The 23,546-nt window shown below is 46.4% G+C and overlaps 1 protein-coding gene across 6 annotated transcripts in view; it reads right to left on the bottom strand.

Moving 5' to 3' along the window:
- Positions 1-23,546, bottom strand: part of PTPRJ (protein tyrosine phosphatase receptor type J) — a 173,347-nt gene that overhangs the window by 13,141 nt on the left and 136,660 nt on the right. For all 6 annotated transcript variants that reach the window (XM_047071633.1, XM_047071634.1, XM_047071635.1 and 3 more), the window contains 13 exons: positions 22,367-22,645; positions 20,076-20,366; positions 15,770-15,901; positions 14,114-14,324; positions 13,876-14,000; positions 11,527-11,614; positions 9,018-9,059; positions 8,034-8,042; positions 7,842-7,929; positions 5,639-5,729; positions 3,420-3,493; positions 3,182-3,316; positions 43-162 (listed from right to left, as the gene is read on the bottom strand). In XM_047071633.1, the coding sequence (XP_046927589.1) occupies positions 43-162; positions 3,182-3,316; positions 3,420-3,493; positions 5,639-5,729; positions 7,842-7,929; positions 8,034-8,042; positions 9,018-9,059; positions 11,527-11,614; positions 13,876-14,000; positions 14,114-14,324; positions 15,770-15,901; positions 20,076-20,366; positions 22,367-22,645 (1,685 nt within the window). The remainder of the gene's footprint in view (positions 1-42; positions 163-3,181; positions 3,317-3,419; positions 3,494-5,638; positions 5,730-7,841; positions 7,930-8,033; positions 8,043-9,017; positions 9,060-11,526; positions 11,615-13,875; positions 14,001-14,113; positions 14,325-15,769; positions 15,902-20,075; positions 20,367-22,366; positions 22,646-23,546) is intronic.

Here is a 23,546-nt window from a genome sequence, read left to right as displayed (position 1 = left end):
GTCATCTTTTCTGGGACCTATCCATCTCGGCCTCTTACTTACATTTTTCACTGTGAAGTCTCTGATGGTCCATTGTGGAAGAACAATTTCTGAGGTCATTGCCACAGTTATGTCCCCATAGTCCTGAGCTTGCTTGGAGGGCCAGTATTCCTCACATTTGGTCTAGAATAAAATTGCATTAAAAAAAAAAATTGGGTCACATCGTCTGTCATCACTAAAGCCTCAAAAGGGAGACCAGATATTGAAAACTGGCATCAGAGGCTGGGAGTTCTGTTTGACTCCCAAAACTGTTTTTTCATTTACAATTATTGCCAACTCTTTTAAAATTGGGAGGTTTCTCATAAAAATGCAGACTTCTGGCTTCTCTTGAGAAATCAGAAGATCCGGCCAACACTGAGCCCCAATTTCTGCATGAAAATGGACTTAGAGCAGAACAGACTTTGTCCCTTGTCTGGGGACATAGTGTCAGCCAGTTCCACTTGGCCCCTAGAGCAGCCAGTCCATAACTATTCATTGGACTAAATTCAGACTGACCCATAACCCCTTGCAGCTAGAAGAAACGAGGACTTCGCCCAATACTTTTAGATCCACGCTAATTATAATACAAATACAGACACCAATAAAGAGAATCAAATCAAATCACTCTGGGCCTTTGATTTTCATAAGCTGGTGGGCAGATGTGAACAGAAATAAAAACCAGGAGGGGCGCCTGGGTGGCTCAGTCGGTTGAGCGTCCGACTTCGGCCCAGGTCATGATCTCGCGGTCCGTGAGTTCGAGCCCCGCATCGGGCTCTGTGCTGACCCCTCAGAGCCTGGAGCCTGTTTCGGATTCTGTGTCTCCCTCTCTCTCTGACCCTCCCCCGTTCATGCTCTGTCTCTCTCTGTCTCAAAAATAAATAAACGTTAAAAAAAAAAGAAATAAAAATCAGGAAACATCGGTTCTCCACGAATATCCAAATCCCCAGATTTGGTAAATGATTACACACACACACACACACACACACACACAGTCTCCCACTCTCTCTCTCCCTCCCCACCCCCTCTGAGAGGCATACTCTACTGCAGGTGGCTTCCAATTATCTAACTTCTGCAGGTGGCTTCTATTATCTAACTCACCTGGAGGTCTGTTTTGCTTTAAAAACAGATGCCCAGGCCCCACCTCCAGAGCTGCAGACTCTGGTTGGGGACCTGTATTTTCAAGAAGATCCCAGTTTCTAGATCACTACTCCCAGAAAGAACACACGTCTTGGACACTCAATGACATAGACCTGATGCTCAGCTCAGCCTCTTCCCAGCTGGGTTTCTGTTGCCACCCTGTAGGCAAGTTCTTAAACTCTCTGAGCCTCAGTTTCCCCATCGATACAGTAACTATACAGGAGGGTTGTTATAGGAAAGAAATAACATAAATGGAGTATCTAGTGTAGAAAGCTCACTGCCTCCCTTCCCTTTTCATCCAGAGTCAGTAAATCTACTTCCCTCCTGACTTTCGATACACAAGGGCGCACCTAGGTTCATTCTCTTCGTGTTCTCCATTAATTTAACTATGTCATGTTCATTTGTCTAACAGATATTTAACAGAATGTTCCATGTACCAGGCCTGAGCTCCACAACACCATAAAGTTTATCTGCATTCACAAAGTTCTTTTGTTTGCACAACAGCCTATTCTCCGGATGCAAGGAGGTGGTGGAACCCAAGCTTCTATATCGCAAGCCCCGTGAAGGTGGGAACCAGTTCTTACTGTGTTTTGTGATCTTTCCCTCCCCCAGCCCCAGCCCCTAGCAGAGCACCTTACACATACTTGGGGCAGGATAAACATTCAGGTTAAATAAAGAACTTTAAAAGAGGTGTCGGGGCACCTGGGTGGCTCAGTCGGTGAAGCATCCAACTCTTGATTTTGGCTCAGGTCACGATCTCACACTTCATGAGACTGAGCCCCATGTTGGGCTCTGCGCTGACAGCGTGGAGCCTGCTTGGGATTCTCTCTCTCTGCCCTTCCCCTGCTCACACACACTCTCTCTCAAAGTAAATAAACTTAAAAAAAAATTTTTTAAAGGGGCTTCAATGGGTTCCCACAACCACCCAGGGCAGAGCGGCTCCAAGTGCGCACTCCAGAGCAGCAGAAGCAGCCTCACCGAGAACTCTCCAAAATGCAGTTCTGGGGATCCCAGCCCAGACTGCCCGAACCAGAAGCTCTGGAGGCAGAACCACCCTCCAGGGGATTCTGATGGACTTTCAGGTCTGAGAAGCAATGGCCTAGGGAGTGAATTCCTATTCCTCAGGTAACAAACCCACAGGAAAACATTCCCAGAGCAACGTTAGGTCCTATTCCTTGGGTACAGAATTTCTGAAGTCAGCCTGTGTCTTTAAGGTCTCCTTAGATGCATTTATGGAGACATGGGATTTTATTACAAGAAGAAATCTTATCTTTGGTGGAAGCAGCCGGGGGGTTTCAGGCCATCACAGGGGAGAGGGGACTGCTGAGGTTTATCTGGGGAGAAGTCTGAGATTTGGGGTAAAGTAAGGGTTCCAAGGCTAAAAATTGGGTTTGATCACTGAGTTGGTCGAATCTATCATCTCACAGATGAACAAGCTGGATGCTTAGAGACACAGAGCTGAGACAGCCGGAGCCGCTTCTGCTCCGGACTGGGAGCTTTGCGCTGAGCGACCCCAACTCCTGTTCCTTGTAACTCTAGCTGCAGCAGCCTCATGAACAGAGAACACTGATATTCATCCACAAAAGAAGGTAACACTAAAACTCTTCTTTGTTTAAACTGATTTTTAAGCGTTTCTCTTAGAAAAGAAAAATACAGAAAACGAGTTTCTAAGACTAGAGGTGATGTTTGGGGGAGTGTTTTCTTTAAAAAACAAAAATGCTTCTTAAGATATACTTTCACTGGGGCACCTGGGTGGCTCAGTCGGTTGAGCATCCAACTTCAGCTCAGGTTCATGATCTCATGGTTCGTGAGTTCGAGCCCCGTGTTAGGCTCTGTGCTGACAACTCAGAGCTGGGACCCTGTGTCAGATTCTGTGTCTCCCTCTCTCTCTGCCCCTGCCCTGCTCGTGCTCTCTCTGTCTCAAAAAATAAATAAACATTAAAAAAATTTTTTTAAAGATATCCTTTAACCACAGCCAAAATGAATTAATTAATTTAATTTAATAATTTAAATCAAAGATACTTACCCTTCCCTGTTCGACACATTTGGTCAACATAACAATGGCATATACATTTTTCTCCCAAACCATACGCCAAAAATCTTTCAGAGTGTTGGGTAAAGGCCCTTGGGTGGCAATAAATTCTTTCTTGGAATGGTAGCCCTAAAACATGGAAAGTGACAGAAATTCAGCGTCACAGAAACAAAGAGGAGCCCTGAAGATTTCATCCTTACAAGCCATGCCATGGGAACGTCCCCCCACTTACAGGCATGTAGTTGGCATTGATGTAGTCATCAGTTGAATGGGCCTGGACAGAAAGCTTGACACGGGAAATATCATCTATGACATTAAGAGAAAAAAGGTCCCCATTAGAAGCAAATGTTTGAGGAGAATTACATATAAGAGAGAAAAGTACAAAATGGCAACACATTGTGAGGGTGTGCTGCGTGGCATTTTACAGAAAATGAGATGACCTTAATTTGACCCTCACAGTCAGCCTATGTGACTGGCACAGAGAAGTTAGGCAATTACCCAGCAAAGCTAGTAACTGGCAGAACCAGGGTTCGAACTCAGGCAGCCTGACGCTGGGGTGCAAGCTCCTAACCACACCAGACCACCTTCTGAAACAACACAAACCTACTACTATTAACATCCTTGGGTGTGTGCTGTGAGCCAGGGAGTGCACTGAGCAATCTTATTTATTCCTCAAAACCACCCTACCGGCCTGTGTGCCCATTTTACAAACGAGGAAACTGAGGGTCAGGAAGATTAAGTGACTTCTCCCAGCACTGATGTCTGGTCAAGGGCAGTCAGAATTCAACTCTAGTGCCCTTTCCACCATGGCAGGGTAAACACCCAAATTTGCATACTTTATTTCCATAGAAATGTTATTACGACAAGACAGTACCAAATTCCAGAATAAACCGAATGCATAAGACTATTATAGGCGGAAAGATCTAAAACACAAAAATTCTCATGTTTTCTAAATACTATCATCTCAAAACCATACAAATGTGTCCAACTCAAGAAATGAAATAATAACTTGAGAATTTCAAATGTCAGGCGGAATAATCAGCAGCACCACGTGTTTCCCTGTCTTTGACTATATACCATCTCATCCTCCTCTTGGACAAAACAATATGACAGTTCCAAGCTCGGTTACCAACATGACTCGCAGTCTAGAACTTTCCCAATAAAAACAGTACCCGAGGGGCACCTGGGTAGCTCAGTCGATTACACGTCCGACTTCAGCTCAAGTCATGACCTCACGGTTCGTGAGTTCCAGCCCCGTGTCGGGCTCTGTGCTGACAGCTCAGAGCCTAGAGCTGCTTCAGATTCTGTGTCTCCCCCTCTCTCTCTGCCGCTCCCCCACTCTCACACTGTCTCTCTTTCTCAAAAAATAAATAATAAATGTTAAAAAAAATTAAAAAAAACAAAAACAAAAACAGTACCCGAACTCTGGATCTGAAAACCTCTGCAGCAACTGTAAGATCAGGCCAGTGATCCTGGGTTAACCCTAGAAGGGCAGGATGGGGGCGTATCCCACTAGCCTGATTTTCAAAACATTTTTCCTGGAACAACGTTCAATGCCTGCTGTCAATACAAAGGGGATGGGGGGGGGGAGGGGGCACAGGGAGGAGATGAAGAGAAAGCACACAAGCTAAAAAATCCTGAATCTAAACAGAAGTTAATGTTTTAGGCCAGGAAAGAAAAACACAGCCTCAAATATAAAATGACAATGTCTCTAAATGTCCTGGTGTAAAAAGTATCAGCAGAACCTAGAAATTACGCCTAAATCAGAACACAGCTGCAATCGACTGATACGTCTTTGTACCCTAATTCTCATCCGAAAGAAAGACCGCAAAGAACTTTTCTGTGGAGGAAGGTTCACATTTCATCTGAATGGATGATGTAACAAATAATTCTTATTTTAAACCCAATTTGTCGTTAGCCCCATGTATTCGGCAGATATTTGTTAATTCTCAAAATGTGAATCCAGATACAATTCATAATTAGCAGTGGGATGCATTCAGCCAACCAGAGATGTATCCGGACAAGCAGAAAGCATTACTCCCTGCCTGTCCTCCTCTTACCCACTTCCTTTCTAGAACTATGTTAGCTGAAATAAAGGGGCTTTGAGATAGAGGGGATAAGAGCACAGACTCTAACCCTTACCCTGAAAGAAATGACAGACCTAATCCAGAGCCCAGCCTGCCTGCCACGGGCCTCTGTGTGACTTGGGACAAATCACCTAGCTACCCTGTGCCTCGTTTCCTCATCTGCAAAATGAATATGCTTGCTACTACCTACTGCATAAGGTTCTCATGAGGCCTGGATTCAAAGGCTAAATTAGCACACCGCAGGTGACTCCTGAATAATTGTGGAGGTGGTTAGTAACTATCTTGACCCCACTTCCCTCCACTGTGAGAGGGGCGATGGCCAGGGACAGACAAAAGGGAAGATCTTGTGGGAAAAACAACTCACACGGCAGAACGTTATTATAGCGATTCTTTCCTCTGTTCTCAGCCAGTTCCGCTGTATATTTAGGTAGACTAATTCCAACAAGCTTCAGATCCTGAAAACAAAACAAATGAGTCGTTCATTTAGTTAGCGTCCAGATATTATTTATACTGAGCATCGCGTAGGACAAAACAAAGTGTGAAGGCAGAGGTGTTTTGAGTTAAAGGTATGTTGGAGTTCTAACCCTCAGGACCGGGGAATGCAGCCGTATTTGTCATCAAAATAAGATGAGGTCATAGTGGATTAGGGACGGGGAGGCTTAATCCAACAGGACTGACGTCTTTACAGAAGAAGAGGCGCTGAGATAGACACTCAAGGGGAGGTGGCCATGCTGAGGTGAAGGCAGGCACAGGACTTAGGTTGTTACAAGCTGGCTGAAGCCAGGCGGGAACTTCTTCTAGAGGCTTCGGAGGCACCACAGCCCTAGCAACACCTTGATTTAGGTCCACTGGCCTCCAGAACTGTGAGAGAAGGATTTGCTGTTGTTCTAGTGCTTTGTGACCACAGCCCTTGGAAACTAATGCAGAGGTTAAAATAAAAGAAAAAGGATAATCCTTGCCTTCCAGGTGCTTACACCCCGGGAGAGAGGCACAGGCAGAAATAACTAACGTCAGGGTGCCTGGGGGTCTCAGTCAGTTAAGCATCTGACTTCCGCCAGGCCATGATCTCGTGGTTCGTGAGTTCCAGCTCCCCATCAGGCTCAGTGCTGACAACTCAGGGCCTGGAGCCTGCTTCTGATTCTGGGTCTCCCTCTCTCTCTGCCCCTCCCCCACTCATGCTGTCTCTCTGTCTCTCTCTCTCTCTCTCTCTCCCACTCAAAAGTAAATAAACATTGGGGCGCCTGGGTGGCTCAGTCGGTTGAGCGTCCGACTTCGGCTCAGGTCACGATCTCGCAGTTCGTGAGTTCAAGCCCCGCGTCGGGCTCTGGGCTGATGGCTCAGAGCCTGGAGCCTGCTTCCGATTCTGTGTCTCCCTCTCTCTCTGCCCCTCCCCTGTTCATGCTCTGTCTCTCTCTGTCCCAAAAACAAATAAACGTTAAAAAAATTTTTTTTAAAAAGTAAATAAACATTAATTTTTTTTTTTTAATTTAGAAATAACTGATGTTACAACGAGGCAGAATTAAATAAACACCACATGTCACAGATGAAACAGGTAGAAAGAGAATTTAAGTCCTCCTGGGCTGTGCTTTGAGTTGCACAGTAGGTTCAATGGCAGGCCCAAAAAAGCCAAGACCCCTTCCTAACTCCTACAACCTGTGGATGTGACCTTATTTTGGAAAAGAGTCTTTGCAGATGTATTTAGGTTGACAACCTTGAGGTGAGATCATCTTGGATTATGTGGGTGGGTCTTAAATCCAATAAGTGTCCTTATACACAAGATACCCAGAGGGGAACCATGGGGAGGGGGAGGAGGAGACCACAGAGAGTGGAGTGACTGGGCCCCAAGCCACGGAACGCGTGGAGCCACCCGAATCAGAAAAGGCAAGCAAGAGGTTCTCCCCCAGAGATTTGAAGGAACCACTGCCTTGCTGACACCTTGACTTTGGACTTACTATAGCCTCCAGAACTGCAAGAGAATAAATTTCTGTTGTTTCAAGCCACCAGTTTGTGGTGATTTGTTATTGCAGCCGCAGGAAACCAATGCAAAGAGGGAGTAGATTCAATAAAGGCAGAGACCACAGCAGGGCAGCCCAGGGAGGGCGAGTGTGCTCGGCCAAGCTGCTGTGGGGGGTAGAGCACATGGGGACTGACAGGCAGAAACTCTTTCCGCAGGACTTCACAGAATGCTCCGGAATCAATGTCGGCCACACAGCCGTCAAGCCCCAGCCCGGAAATGCCAGCCAGAACAGCTTCCTAATTACCCCAGTTAACAGCCCTCAGACTTGAACTTGAACGCCTAGTTTCTCTACCTTTCGCTCTCTCTCCCTCTCCGCATAATCTTCATTTATCAACAAGATTGAACACACAAACCACTAGAAGCGAGGGTACACCTAAGTGCTCACAGCCCACAGGGCCACTAGGACCCGAGGTATACCTGACAGAGTTCTTCTCCCCTCTAAGAGGGCCGCCTCTTATCCAGCGCTCCCCCACGCAATAAAAACAGGCGGTTTTCCAACTTGCAGGAGAAACATAAAGCAATTAAGAAGACATTATTTACAACCACGTACTTCATATTCTTCTGCAAACCCACAGTTGGAGTCCGCTTGTTGTTTCTTAAAGTAGGCTTCAAAATTCTCCACTTTGATTAACTTGGATCTAAGAAAATAAAAACAGCTTATGAGGACTTTTTTTACATCCAGTGAAGTTCATGCTCAAAACAGAAAAAGACAAGTTATTTAAAAATTAAAGAGGCTACTCACTTTTTAGGTCTTCATCATAGAAAGGGAAAGAAAAGAATAAGAATTAGAAACACCGACTGGATCATGACTCTAGAAATGATAGTAAAAATCTTCCCAAAGGAACAAAAACCAGAGTATAATGGGGGGAGGGCGTGTCAATAGAATGTTATTTACAAAACAATGAAACGTGTGAATCAGGAAATCTCCCTTCTAGAGCCTGTCACTTAACTGATGGGCTTTGTGACTTTACACAAGGTCTCCTACCTATTGATAACCCGTTTATTTGTTCTCAAAAATCACAAAATATGAGGGGCACCTGGGTGGCTCAGTCGGTTAAGGGTCTGACTCTTGATTTCAGCTCAGGTCATGATCTCAAGGTTGTGAGATATAGTCCTGGCCTCAGGCTTCACTCTAGGCATGAGCCTGCTTAAGACATTCCCTCCCTCCCTCTCTCTCTCTCTCTCTCTCTTCCTCCCTCCCTTCCTCTCTCTCTGCCCCTCCCCCCACCCTCACTCATGCTCTCAAAAAAACAAAAAATCAGAAAATACATATTTATTGGTAGAATATGGAAGTAAGTTTCTACTTGCCATAGTAGAACACGGCAAGGAAGCAGGCAGCTTCAGGAGACTAATAAACAGACAGTCCTTGCAGAAAAACAAAGTTAGCAAGAACTCCTGCATGATCAAGGCCAAATGTGTCAATCAGGAAAAATGACAGCAAGTTCCATCAAAAATTCACTAGAGGGGCACCAGGGTGACTCAGTCGGTTAAGCATCCAACTCCTGGTTTCAAATCAGGTCATGATCTCACAGTTCGTGAGTTCAAGCCCCTCAACAATGGGCTCCTCTCTGACAGCACAGAACCTGCCTGAGATTCTCTATCACTCTTTCTCTGCCCCTCCCCCACTCTCCTGCTCTCTCAAAATAAATAAACTTCAAAAAAATTTTTAAACAATAAAAAAATAAAGTAAAATAAAAATTCTCAATAACTAACTCCAGAGACTTACTTAATTTGAGAAAAGGATACTTCATTATTCTTTGCTTCTTTCCTGTTTTGAAAGAAACAAAGACCCATTAGACCAAGAAAGGGTAATTCTGTGTTTTTTCCCTTTCAACGTATCCACAAAAGGACTTTTCCCCGGGCATTAGTTCATATATGGCACTAAATCCCATTCACTAATACTAAGCTTCATGGTCTAAGCAGCAAACACTGATTACAAATCTATGAAGTAACTCTCTTTCATACCATCCAAAAGTATGGAAGAATCTTGCTCGGGCAACTTTTAGGAATATCTTTGGGTAAAAATACATTAGCAGCTGACCCTTTGGTAAAGCCAGACTCATTTTTTCATGCTGTTTCTTGAGAAAGGCCTTTCTGATGAGTTAATGAAATAAATCAGAAAATACAGCCACTGTAGATATGGAGGCGGGGCATCTGGCATTCTCCTGCATTGCTGGCCAAACCCCATACTGGTGTTAATAAATGATAATAATAAAATAAAAAAATAAAAATAACCCTCTGGAGGGCACCCTGGCAGTGCATATCAAACTGAAAACGTGCATCATACCCACTGTCCCAGCAACTGCCCACCTTGGAATTTAGCCTAAGGAAATAATCAGGAATGTGCTCAAAGATTACTGTGGCAAAAACAAAAAACCAAAAAACAAACCTGAAAACATCAGGAAAATTGGTTGAATAATTTCTGTACAATTGAATACTCCGCAGCCACTTAAAATGAAGATTTAAAGCTGTACACAATGTCTTAAATAATAATGCAGACTAGAAAATAATACACATAATAGGATTCCACTTGTGTGTGAGTTTCACTATCCTATCAACATTCAGAGTCGTTTTGGGCTGTGATTACGAATCATCCAGTGTCTTTGCTCTTCTGTATTTGTTTTTTTGGGGGGCCACAAGCATGTATAACTTTTATTTTAACAAGAAACAATAAAGCTGCTTTGACCCCTCCCTCAGAAAACCTTTTTTTTTTACTCTGCCTGTCAGCCCTACAGGGCAAGATGGCGGCAGAGGGACCGGGCAGAGTTACATCAAGGAACTCTGAGCCAGAATGAAATTCTCCAACTGGCAGCAGTTGACAACCAGGAATGAATCCCAGCTGATACGCAGGCTTCAATGGCCACACGGTCAGACAGGAGACTGAGCAATGAAGTGCAAACACCAAGTTCAAGTTCATTTACACGCTTCCCACACTCAGCTTGTGCCTCCTTGCAAGGTGGCTTTCAAGACCTTCCTCCTAGAGCCCCAGTGAGCATGAGATTTGACAGAAGACACAAATCCAGGTGCAGAGTGAGCTAGCAAAACAGAGCTGTGATTTTTTTTTTACTATTTAACTACCTCGAAGGGTAGTTGTACAGATAACAATAGTAGCATACAGGGTCCAAGGCACTGTTGAAGCCTTGTATTTATTTTATGCTCCCCCGTGTCACAAGTTAGGTCCCGTTATTATCCCTACATCACAGACTATGTGGACATTACAGCGAAGCTCCCTAACCGCTAGTCAGAACACAGAGCATGTGTTCAAACTTAGCTAACTCTCGAATGAAATCTCTTGGGGCTCCCGGGCGACTTGGTCGGTTAGGCGTCCAACTCTTGGGTTTGGCTCAGGTTATGATCTCACGGTTCGTGAGTTCAAGCCCCACATCAGGCTCCACACTGACAGCATGGAGCCTGCCTGGGATTCTTTCTCTGCCCTTCCTCCACTCTCTCTCTCAAAATAAATGAACTTAAAAAAAATTTTTTTAATGAAATCCCTTAACACCTCAACACTGACTTGTGGATCAGAGGGCACTGTTCGAAAGGAGCACTGCACACTGTAGCGTTTGCCCCGACCTGATGCCATAGGGGCTGAGACAAAGTACAACTGGCCAGATAGTGAAGAGCCTGGGTGACGGGGACATGGGAACTCGTGACACGAGTCCTTCCAACTGTGAGAATGTCTGAAATTTTCCAGAGTAAAAAGCTCCTTTAAAAACTAGGGTATTATCGGGGCGCCTGGGTGGCTCAGTCAGTTAAGCATCCGACTTTGGCTCAGGTCATGATCTCGCAGTCTGTGGGTTCGAGTCCCACATCAGGCTCTGTGCTCACAGCTTAGAGCCTGGAGCCTGCTTCAGATTCTGGGTCTCCCTCTCTCTCTGCTCCTCTCCTGCTCATGCTCTGTCTCTCTCTCTCTCTTCCTCTCAAAAATAAAAATAAAACATAGAAAAAAAGTTTTTAATTTAAAAAATAAAAAGTAGGGTATTATCGGGGTGCCTAGGTGGCTCAAAGTCAGTTAAGCATCCAACTTCAGTTCAGTTCATGATCTCACGGTCATGAGTTCCAGCCCCGCTTCGGGCTCTGTGCTGACAGCTCAGAGCCTGGAGCCTGCTTTAGATTCTGTGTCTCCCTCTCTCTGCCCCTCCCCCGTTCGTGCTCGGTCTCTCTCTCCTCTCTCAAAAATAAAAAAACATTAAAAAAAAAAAAAGTAGGGTATTATTAACATGAGCAACAGTCACCTTTTCTTCCTCCAGAAGATGAAGCCTCCCACAGCCACAATTACCAGCGCACCAAAGATACACCCAAAAACTGCTCCACAGATGACACCTGAGAAAAGTCCAAATGGAAAGCACTTCAGAAGATGTTCACAAACAAACAACCAACCCAGGGTCCTCAAACCAGAGTGTGACTGTGTGTGTGTGTGTGTGTGTGTGTGTGTGTGTGTGTGTTAAACGCCTTTGGACATAAAGTTAGCCTGGGCATTTGGGATCCGGGTTCTCTATCCCCAGTCCACCATAACAGGCTGGTCTTGAGAAAATCAGTGCTCCTCTCTTCTGAGTATCCTCAACTGCAAACTTAAAGAACTGGGCCATCTGCGATTTTCAAGTTGTTCTTACCGCTGATGCCTTTCTTCACATGAAATTGCATGCAGCAGCCCAATATATAAAATAGAAAACCAGGGGTGCCTGGGTGGCTCAGTCGGTTGGGCGGCCGACTTCGGCTCAGGTCATGATCTCACGGTCCGTGAGTTCGAGCCCCGCGTCGGGCTCTGTGCTGACAGCTCAGAGCCTGGAGCCTGTTTCAGATTCTGTGTCTCCCTCTCTCTGACCCTCCCCCATTCATGCTCTGTCTCTGTCTCAAAAATTAATAAACGTTAAAAAAAAATTTTTAATAAAAAAAAGATAAATAAATAAAATAAAATAAAATAAAATAAAATAAAATAAAATAAAAAAAAAAAAAAAAAAAAACCAGGGGGTGCCTGGGTGGCTCAGTCGGTTGAGCATCTGACTTCGGCTCAGCTCAGGATCTCGCGGTTCATGAGTTTGAACCCCGCATCGGACCCTTTGCTGTCAGCACAGAGCCTGCTTGAGATCCTCTGTCCCCGCTCCTGACCCTTCCCCCGTTTGTGCTCTCTCTCTCTCAAAAATAAACATTTGGGGCGCCTGGGTGGCTCGGTCAGTTAAGCATCCGACTTCGGCTCAGGTCATGATCTTGCGGTTCAAGCCCCATGTCGGCTTCTGTGCTAACTGCTCAGAGCCTGGATTTCACTTTGAATTCTGTGCCTCCCTCTCTCTCTGTTCCTCCCCCACTCACACTCTGCCTCACTGTCTCTCTCTCTCAAAAATAAATAAAGAATAAAAAAAATTTTTTTAACAATAAATAAATAAACCATTTAAAAAATAAATAAATAAAATAGAAAGCCAGGCAGAAACACTCTCGTGGAGGTCGGGTGGCAGCAGAAAGGATCTCCGGACTGGCTCTTGTTTGGTGGAGTGACCAGTGTTTAAAGACTATGAGCCAAGGGGCACCTGGGTGGCTCAGTCGGTTAAGCGTCCGACTTTGACTCAGGTCACAATCTCGTGGTCCGTGAGTTCGAGCCCCGCATTGGGCTCTGGGCTGATGGCTCGGAGCCTGGAGCCTGTTTCAGATTCTGTGTCTCCCTCTCTCTCTGCCCCTCCCCCATTCATGCTCTGTCTCTCTCTGTCTCAAAAATAAATAAACGTTAAAAAAAAATTTTTAAATAAATAAATAAACTAAATAAAATAAAGACTACAAGCCAAAATGTTCCACATGGTTCCCGCCACCTCTGACGTTGTGAGACTAACACCCACGTGTGAGTGGAAATACCGACAGCTCTGTACTCATGGGACATAACACCCTTTTTTTATTGGGGAAGGCTGCAGGGACTCCCTGCACTTTGCTTCTGGGGCTTCTTTCCCAAAGCCAACAACTATCGAGTACAAAAACCAGACCAACTAACAAACCAGTTAGTCACGTTGTCTCTGGCCTGAAGGCAGAGTATGTACCCCGCTTGGGTCCTTGAAGCTCCTAAATGATTCTGTGTGACAAAAGACGGCTGTGCTTGACAAGGAGTCTGAGGGAAGACTGTCAGGCCTGCCTCTGAGCCACTGTGTAACTTTGGGCAAGTCACTGCCCCTCTCTGGGCCTTAACAGCCTCATTTCTAAAAGAGGAACGGGACAAGACGATTTCTGTGGCTCCTTCCAACCCTCACAGTCGAAGGCTCTATGTACCGAAAGTGAAATTGTGTGCCTGGCACATGGTCACACAAATAACCACACTGACAACAAAGGCCTATGCAGTGTTTGCAGAGTGAAGTGTAGCTGGCACTCAGAGAAGGGAGAGTGTGGGGTGGGGGCTCGTGGGGACCTCAGTCGAGGGAACAGACGTGGGTCCTGGTGACATCTCAACTTCTAGGAGGAGAGCCCAGCCCTCCCAGGCGGCCAAGACCTGCTTCCTGGAGCCACGTGAATATGAGAATTGACGGAAGACACAAATCCAGGCTTCCCGTGGACACCAGAAGCAAAAACCCACTGAAATGTTAACAGCACCGCTGTTCTTTTTCTACCTGGATCCTGGGGCAAGAAAACAGCATCCGAATAGTGACTGAAGGACACATAGCTCTCGGGCCCATCTATGAGTCCGTCATTGTGAGGGTTAAAGGTGATGTTGGTGAAGCCGGCCACACAAGCCCTGTAGGATGACAAGAAGGAAAGAGGCTGCTGAGACACGGCCACCACCTCAGGCACGTAGGGCTTTGCGCTCGGGAGGCTCAGCCCCAAAGGGCAAGAACCACCAGGCATTACCGATAGGAGCCCAGGGGTTCCAGCTTGCCGTTGTAATAGCCGTGCGTGGTCGACTCGTTCCCAACGTCAATTTCGTATTTCAAGACTTCAGACAAGTCCTGAGAACGTCTCTTTTCTTCTGTTGTTATGAGGTATGTCACGTAAGTATTTGAGGCCCCCTTTTTGAAATCTTCATATGTATATCTCAAAACATCTGCAGATGGGCGAACAGCTAAGAAAGACACACAGAAGGAAAGTCCTGAGAAAGGGATTCCAGACAAAGGTTTACGTCTCGCCCACGTCTACATAATGACATTGACACTGGGTGATAACGATGACAATGATGACAGAGCACAAGAGTGCTCTCCGGTCCAGGCTTTACCTCTGTTGAGTTCTAACTGTTCGACTTACATGATCTCTCTGCACTAAACGATAGCAACTAACAAGAGTCTCATCACATACGTTGACTAGTCCCATCTTACAGATGGGAAAATGAAGGCCGGGAAAGCTAGCAGGACCTGGGCCCAAGGCCACACCACCCACACAGTGGGGTTGATTTCTAACCCAGACCATCAACTTGGAGTGTGTGGTCTCATCCACCACAGGCTGGTACTGGTCATTGTGGTCACTAGGAAATACTGCCTCCTTCATTCGGCAAAGGTATAAGCTTGGATGTTGCTGAAAACCTTTCCAACACAATGACTTGAAACAGACCCCAAACAAAAAGCCAGAGAGACTGAGAGATCTCAGCATTAGTTGTTGAAACTCTGCCGTGCGTTTATGACACCAGCAACGTCCTTGTCTTTCAGGATCCCCACTCCCCTTACAAGGTGCTTGATCTCTACGTCCTCGAGGAGGTGAGGACAGTTATCATGGGCTGAGAGAATGGACAGAGGTGCCCCTGCATGATTCATATTTAAAGAATCAACAAAAACAACAGAACTGGGTCCTGAAAGCCCAGCCTTGTGCAAAGCACCCACACACAGCTAACAAAGACACCCTCTAGTCGTGCCCTCCTTCCCACCAAAGAATGTAAAGGAGCCCTGTCAGGAAAGGGGGCTTGGGGGCCTCCTCCACTCTCAGCTGTGAGGATGGCTCTTTGCAAGTGCCCACCACAAATGCAAATCACTTTCTGTTTTCCTTCAAGAGACAGCCACCCTTTGAGTATGGTGGGGGGGGGGTATGTGAGTGTATGGGTGAGAGAGGGAAAGAGAGAGAGTTGCTTAAGACTAATATTCGGCCACCTCGAGGACCCTGTGTTGTAAAAGAGAAGAAAAACCTAGATCAGAGGTCAGCAAGGTAGGATCCACAGGCCAAATCCAGCCAGCCACCCCTTCCGGTAGACAACATTTTATGGGAACAGCCGCACTCATTCTTCACACATCTTCCGCGGCGGCTCTCGTGCCACAACAGCAGAGTCAGGTGGCTCCAACAGAGACTGCATGGCCTGCAAAGCTTAAACTCTTTGCAATCCAGCTTTTTACAGAAGGTCTGTCAATCCTGACCTAGACCGTCGGGCAAATAGCTCACCCACCCGCTTCTCAGTGCCAAAGCGTGGGCTACAGTGTAAAAACAGACACGTATTTGTAGCTCTAATGTGCCTCAGTGGGCACAGGAATGGCACCCGGTCACAACACAGCTCACTGGCTGTTTAACCCGTAACTGACCCCTCCTTACCGTCCCCAGTGGTGAGAATGACCGCATAAGCTTTGATGGGTCCGTGGCTGGCTTCAAACCCACTGAACTCAACCTTTACCGAATTGTGACTGATGGATGTAATATTCGGGGATCCGTCTGGAGAAGGGGGATCTGAAACAGAACGAAACAAAACATGATCACCCACCATTTAAAATCAAAGAAGAGGGGTGCCTGGGTGGGTCAGTTGGTTAAGCATCTGACTTTGGCTCAGGTCATGAACTCGTGGTTCATGGGTTCGAGCCCCGCATCAGGCTCTGTGCTGACAGCCTGGAGCCTGCTTCGGATTCTGTGTCTCCCTCTCTCTCTGCCCCTCCCCTGCTCGTGCTCATTCTCAATCTCTCTCTCTCTCTCTCAAAATAAGAAATAAAAAAAAAAAAAAAAGAACAAGATGATTAAGGAGGCATTCATTTGCTACCATGCCCTCAAGTCCTGCCCTTGCTGTGGGAGTGGTGTGCTGGGCTCATCCAGAGCAAGGGGCAGGGAAGGGCAGTGGAAGGCAGAGCTGGCAGATCCCCCAGCTCACAATGGCACCTCCAGCGTGCCCCGCCACATGCCTGGAGAAAGCTCCCAGCAAACTTGCTAGTTGAAAACAACCTCCCTCTCCTATGTTTCCCCAGCCCCTTCTGACCCAGAGGCGGCAGGTGCCGTATCCTGAAAAGCAGGGCAGGAGGAGAGCGACAGGTAAAAGGCCTGTGTGGCTGGAACTCAAGGAGGGAGCTGTCCGCAGCACCTGCCCACTGCGTGGACACGGCACCAGATGGCTTGGTCGCTGAGGACCATGGTGGAACAGAACCGATACCCAGAGGGAAGCAAAGCCGCAATGGAGAGAAGGCACTTTCTCCTGAGACCTGGCTGTGTTCCTGTTCCACATCCTTCACACTGAAGTCCTCATTTTTGCCTGAGTTGGTTTAAAATGCCAACCAGAGAAACCCGACCAACCCTCTTCCTAGAAACCAGAAAAGCGCACACAGGAACGTCCCACGCGTGACCCTCATGATGACGTGCCTCCCCTTTCTGAGCTGAGCTTGTGCGGTCACCCTCCGGATGAACACAAAAGAAGAAAATGCTGAATTAAAGATGATCCTTCTACACACACACACACACACACACACCATACACACATGCACTCTACCTAAATTTGTCTCCCACGTACAGTTTGAGTGTTTTCATTAGAGTGTCAAGATTCCAGGAGGCTGAGAAAGCTGAACAAAAACACCACCGCGAGACTCCCACACGTGTGCTGGCCAGCACGGCAGCCGCCAGCCACCCGGAACAGTTGAGCTCTGAAAATATGACCAGCCCAAACTCGGATGAGCCACACACATGAAACACGGACTGGACGTCAAAGACTTAGCACGAAAAAAGAATGCAAAGTATCTCATCAGTAATCGACTTCACACAGATCACACAAATTACTTCACCGAGTGAAACGATAATGTTTTCAACATAGTTCAATAAAATGTGATTGAAATCAATGCCAGCTGTTCCTTCTTACCTTTTTTTTTTTTTTAATTTTTTTTCAACGTTTATTTATTTTTGGGACAGAGAGAGACAGAGCATGAACAGGGGAGGGGCAGAGAGAGAGGGAGACACAGAATCGGAAACAGGCTCCAGGCTCCGAGCCATCAGCCCAGAGCCCGACGCGGGGCTCGAACTCACAGACCGCGAGATCGTGACCTGGCTGAAGTCGGACGCTTAACCGACTGCGCCACCCAGGCGCCCCCTTTCTTACCTTTTTTAACGCAGCTCCTAAAAAAGGTTAAATTCTGCAGGAGACTCACATTTTCTACCGGGCCGTGCAGCTCCGAACCAGGCTTCGGCAACCACTCAAGTAACTGACAGCAGTGACCGCTTGGAGGCGCCGTTCCCAGGTCTAATCGTCAACCGCCTGGCCAGACTTCCTAACACAGGCTCCCAGGATTCCCCCCCAGCGCTCTGCCTTTGAGCTGCCCAGAGAGGACTAGACTGTGGGTGGCAGGCTAACTCATCTACCTGCAAGACTGGAAACGCTTTCCCTCTCTCTGCTTATCTGAATCCTATGCTGCAGGGGCCCTGTCTGCCTTACTCACCGGTGTCCCTTACCCCAGGCACACACGGTGCAACTAACAAATATTGCTTAAAAGACCATCACTTCAATTCCCCCAGATTTACCCATCCCACCAATGCTTCCTACCTCTCCTGGGGAAATTGCAGCTCCGCTCTTCCAGTAAATAAAAAACGTGTTAAATTTATATATGAAAATTCATCTGAGGAAAGGGAGAGCTACAGAATAAAAAGTAAGAGAATCCCTGGACTAAGTAAGTGGTCATTATCCAACCCTACCATACTGTTCAGGCTCAGAAACTACTTCTGACAAGTTCCTTCTCTTCACCAGGCACTGAGCGTAGCCCTAGAGATACCAAATCAGATGTGGCTGATGTTCCTCAGCAGCTCAAGAGATGATGTGATAAAAGAGAACTACAAAAAGGTTCATTATTTCCATTATGTTCTAGAGTGCTGCAGAAACCCAAAGGAGTGTGACCCAGGGCCATCGTCTACAGTGTGGACTACACAACTCCAAGGAGCCCCGTGCACACTGTAGTCCATATGAATGGTATCCCCTGGAATTGTGTGCTGCACAACCTGAGCAGCCATACATGGCCGCTGTCAAGTGGCCTTCGATACAAATTACCTCATCTAATTTGTTTAACAGTCCTGAAAGCTAGTCTTACTTCCCCTTTTTATAATGAAGAAAAACAAGGCTCATAGGGGTTATGCAGCTTCTCTGAGATCGCACAGCTAGTAAAAGGCAGAACTTAGAATCAAACCCAGGTTGGCCTGTCTAAATCCAACACTCTGTCCACAGAACCCCTCCACCACTTTTCAAGTCAGTGTCCCTGTAATAAGAGGCCTTTTTCTCTTACTATGTCAACCACGAATTCTTTGGAAATTGTCCAGAAACATTCTGATACCCTAAAGGAAACACATCCAGGGGTTGAAAAGCACAAAGCAAAACCAACCCGCCAGGCTGATCTAAGACATAACATTGGCAAAGACATGGCGAGCAAGACAGATAAAAACAAAGCAAAGATATAAGAAGCAACTTTCTTCCAAAGAAATAAGAACGATGAGCCTGAAAAGTCTGACTAGGGGGATCCCCTGTGCAGTGAGTGACCCCCCACTCTCCAAAACAGCCAGAGAGCTTATCAATATGGGTTCCAGGGAAATAAGAATCTTGACCGAATGTATGATAATAGTGAATAAAAGTACTGTTCAATTTTTCAGTGCGAAGGTAATGGCAATATGGTTATGTCTGAAAGAAAGGGGAAAGGAGCCCCTATCTTGGAGAAATACTTCTTAAAGTATTTATAGATAAAATTATAGAATGATGAGGACTGGTTTCAAAGTAATCCAATCAGGGAGGAGGGGGGTATAAATGAAAGAAGATTGGTCAAACTCCGACAAATATTTAACTGGGCGATGATGGATATGTGGGTTTCTTTATGCTTGCCTCTACTTCTGTGTACATTTAAATATTTCTATGAAAATGCTTTTCTCATGTAATATAATAAAGGAACTCACTACCTAAAAGAAAATGTGGCAGCGAATTATTCTGTAAAGCAAAGGAAACTTTCGGGATTAAAAATGAGTCTCTCTTACCCTGTTCTTCAAGACTTGATTTCTACAGATTTGGGTTAACGGTCTACGCCAGCAGAAACAAATATTTTAGGGGCGCCTGGGTGGCTCAGTCGGTGAAGTGCCCGACTCTTGGTTTCAACTCAGGTCACGATTTCACGGTTTCGTGGGTTCGAGCCCTATGTCTGGCTCTGTACTGGTGGGGCAGAGCCTCCTTCGGATTTTCTCTCTCCCCCTCTCGGCTTGCCCCTCCCCCTCTCATTCTGTCTCTGTCTCTCAAAATAAATAAATAAACTTAAAAAATATATATTTTAGCAGAAATTTCATGGGGCGCCTGGGTGGCGCAGTCGGTTAAGCGTCCGACTTCAGCCAGGTCACGATCTCACGGTCCGTGGGTTCGAGCCCCGCGTCGGGCTCTGGGCTGATGGCCCAGAGCCTGGAGCCTGTTTCTGATTCTGTGTCTCCCTCTCTCTCTGCCCCTCCCTCGTTCATGCTCTGTCTCGCTCTGTCCCAAAAATAAATAAAAAACGTTGAAAAAATAAATAAATAAATAAATAAATAAATAAATAAATAAATAAATAAAAGAAATTTCAAAAGAAATATGGATTTCTAGGCCACACGTGCAGACCCGCTGGGTCAGCGTTCTCCAGGGGTGGACCACAAAGCCCACCTGTGATGCCAGTGAGGCAGGTGTTTTGGGTGGGAGGTGCCGTCTTGTTACAGGACAAGGCAGTGATGCTGATGTTGTAGGAGGTAGAAAAATTCAAATATGTGACATTCGTCCAGTACTCTGTGCCGTTCTCCGAGGAGCAGCTCTCCAGGTCTGTCACATTTTTCCAAGCCCCTCTGCTGATCTCCAGCCCAAAGCCTGTGTTGGTGCCGGGAGGGCAGGCCCACTTGAGAATCAAGGTTGGCTCTTTGGGGACCACCTCGCAGCGGAAGGAGGCTACTGGTGCAGGATCTGCAAGGGAAGCACAGCACATCATCAGAGTCCGGGACGGGTGCCTTTGCAAACGCCGGCACTCGGAGGGCAGTCAAATCCCGGCTCATCTGTGATGAGGAGACTGCCGTGCAGAATGGTAGAAGACGCAGAGGCTGACGTTGAACCAGGCATTACTGAACTGTGTGACCCTGGGCCGGTTACCCAACCGAGCCTCAGCAGCAGGACTGTATGAGGATTCTGTGAAAGTGGCTGTCAATCACCACCCTGGAAGAGAACGGGGCTCTGCGAGAGCTAGCGATATCATAACAGTATGGAGGCAGCAACTCCTTCATTCTGGGGCCCTCCTGACAATCCTTCTGGAAGAGGTAGGGTTAATACTGCCCCACTCTGCCGATGAAGCAACTGAGGCTTCGAGAGGTTGCGTAAGTTGCTGAAGATGACCTGGTTGCTAGGCAACAAAGCCAAAACTGGACCCCGGGTTTCCTGAATCCAAGTCCAGGGCATTTTGTATACACACAACATGCGGAATAATCAATAGTAAATGGGATCAGTTTCTTCATCTTTCAAATGGTGTGTTGTCTGTCTCTACCTGTCTGAGGACCAATAGAGTTTTGTTGACGGCCGACCCTAAACTGCTGTAAATAGAGAGCTCTGTACTAAGGTTCTGGGGGCAGAATATTATCACTGCTTCAGTGCTGCAGTATTTTAAGGCAGGAAAAGCATTAACGAACCACCCATTAACAGCTCCCACATGCTCCGCCAGAGGCCTGGGAAAGTAACCCGCCCAACGCACCGCTACCCCCACAGCCCCTGTTCCAGCCACCCCCGGGCATAAATGCTCGTATGTATTTTCCTCTTGCTCTAGACTGCAATAATTACAGCGAGGGTAAGTCTCGGCAGCAGAAGCCACCCAAATCCCAAAGATCAGCTTCTAGACCAGGTGGACAGGGCCCGAGGAGCAGGGGTGACTTGGAGATACAGGGATTTCTTTAGCAGCTCCACCTGGAAGGTCAGAGGTCATCAAAGTGCCAGCTCCTACGCTACCAGGGAGGCTGATGCGATGACAGCCCTCAGCTTCCAAATCAGCCTGAACACACCTGAGCAGCTTGGTCTAAGCAAGGAAAGAGGTAGGTACAAAGAGGGGGAAGAATAAGGTGGTGCACGGGCACCGGGGTGACAAAGGTGCCCCCATCAGACCCGTGAGCCCAAGTACTCACAGCCATCTGTAGAACACTCCCTGGGTTGCTCTCTGAAAGCTCCTTAGGTTAAACACAGGGCTACCTTTCTCTTTATAGCACTTTTTACACTGAGAGATAAGGACTGAGAAAGGCAAAAAGGCTGAGCATCCATTTTAACAATATCCTTTTCAATCTTCTTCAGTGGGAAAGCCATATCATGAACCACAAGCCTCTCCTGGCCCGTCACCTCCCGGGGCCTCACCACCTACCCATCACCCTCTTGCTCCCATTGGTCCACTCCTGCCATCCTGGCCTCCTGCTCTTCCTTCAACACAGCAGGCATACTCCAGCCTCAGGGCCTTTGCACTGGCCTTTCCTCTGCCTATGATGCTCTACACCCTGACAGCCATCTGGCCGGCTCCTTCACTTCCTTCAGGTCTCTGCTCAATAGTCACTTTTTCACTGAGGCCTTCCCAGGGCATCCTACATAAACATCTCCTCTCCCCCTTCTCTGTTCTTTTCCCTCTCCCTAGCAGTAATCATCATCTAATGACTTATTATCTGTCTGTCTTCTCCACCAGAATCGAAGTTCCAGGAAGGCAGAGACTTGGGGGTGTCACTTAACAGCGCCTGGCGTATAGTAAGTGTTGCATAAATATCTGCTGGATGAATAAATGAGGAGGACAAGACAGCCCTACTAAGCTAATGGGCTTTCTGGGAGAGTCCAGGGTCTGTTACCACACACGACCCGAAACCTAATAAACTAAAGCCTGCAGAGGACCTATCTGCAAGGTCAGCACCACACAGGAAAGAGTGCAGGAGGCACCTGAGGCTACTCACCTGTACAGAATGACTGCCTGCCAGATGCCAGTGGCGTGGTGACATTTCCCACTTGGGTGAAGATCTCCACTGTGTATGATGAGCCAGGTATTAACTCAGTGACGGTAGCATAGGTGACGCCAATGTCTGTGACTAGTCGTGTTGCTTGGCTGAAATTTCCATCCTTCCCAATATAAAGGTAGTAGGTATACCTGGGAGAAGCTTCATCAAAGTTCTGCCAATATAAGGTTGCTTCTGTGGTGCTGGTATTTACTTCAATGTTGGCTACATTGCTGGGCCCTTAGTTTAAAAAAAAAAAAAAAAAAGGCACGGATAAGCCTTGAATTCCAGGACTATTTTATTTACTGCATCTAAAAATAGCCTGGCTCCTGGGTGCCTGGGTGGCTCAGTCGGTTAAGTGTTCGACTTTGGCTCAGGTCAGGATATCACGGTTCGTGGGTTCGAGCCCCACATCGGGCTCTGTGCTGACAACTTGGAGCCTGGACCCTGCTTCAGATTCTGTGTCTCCCTCTCTCTCTGCCCCTCCCCCACTTGTGCTTGCTCTCTCTCTCTCTCTCTCTCTCAAAAATAAACAATAAAAAAAAATTTTTTTTAACAATTAAAAATAAAAAAAATAAATAAAATAAATAAAAAATTTAAAAAAATTAAAAAAATAAAATAAATAAAAAACAATTAAAAATAGCCTGGCTCCTTTGAGGAAAGAATAAATAAAGCTAACATTTGCTGACTCAAAATACAGAAGGCTTCCCAAAAAGACATTCAGAAAATAATTATACAGATTAAATCTCAAAAGAATTCATTTTCCAGGCTTCTTTTTTAAGTTTATCTGAAATATATTTTCCAGATATAATTTCCTATCTGTTTTGGAAATCTGATTAATGAAAGAGAAAATATATGCGAAAAAGATAATACAAACTACCATCTATCTCTACCATATAGTTAGATCAAACATTAGCAAGACGCCTTCCTTACTATGCAAGCAAAGCTCCCCATTTGAGCAGTATCTTCTAATGTCACCAAGACAAGGTGACTCTCCTCTAGTCCGTATTCCCAAGGAATGAATGGAATAATTATGTTGTCCATGTTTATCAGATCTTTCTGCTTCTAAGGACAATTCCTTAGAAGCTCAGCACCAATGCCCCAAGAGAACACCAGAACCTTTGTGAAGGCCAATGTTTTC

The sequence above is a fragment of the Lynx rufus genome, unplaced genomic scaffold (genome assembly GCF_022079265.1).
Source record: "Lynx rufus isolate CCGP_SWC_20201006 ecotype Redwood Valley unplaced genomic scaffold, mLynRuf1.p SCAF_9, whole genome shotgun sequence".
Taxonomy (NCBI): Eukaryota; Metazoa; Chordata; class Mammalia; order Carnivora; family Felidae; genus Lynx; species Lynx rufus.
This window is presented reverse-complemented; position numbering and strand designations above follow the sequence as displayed.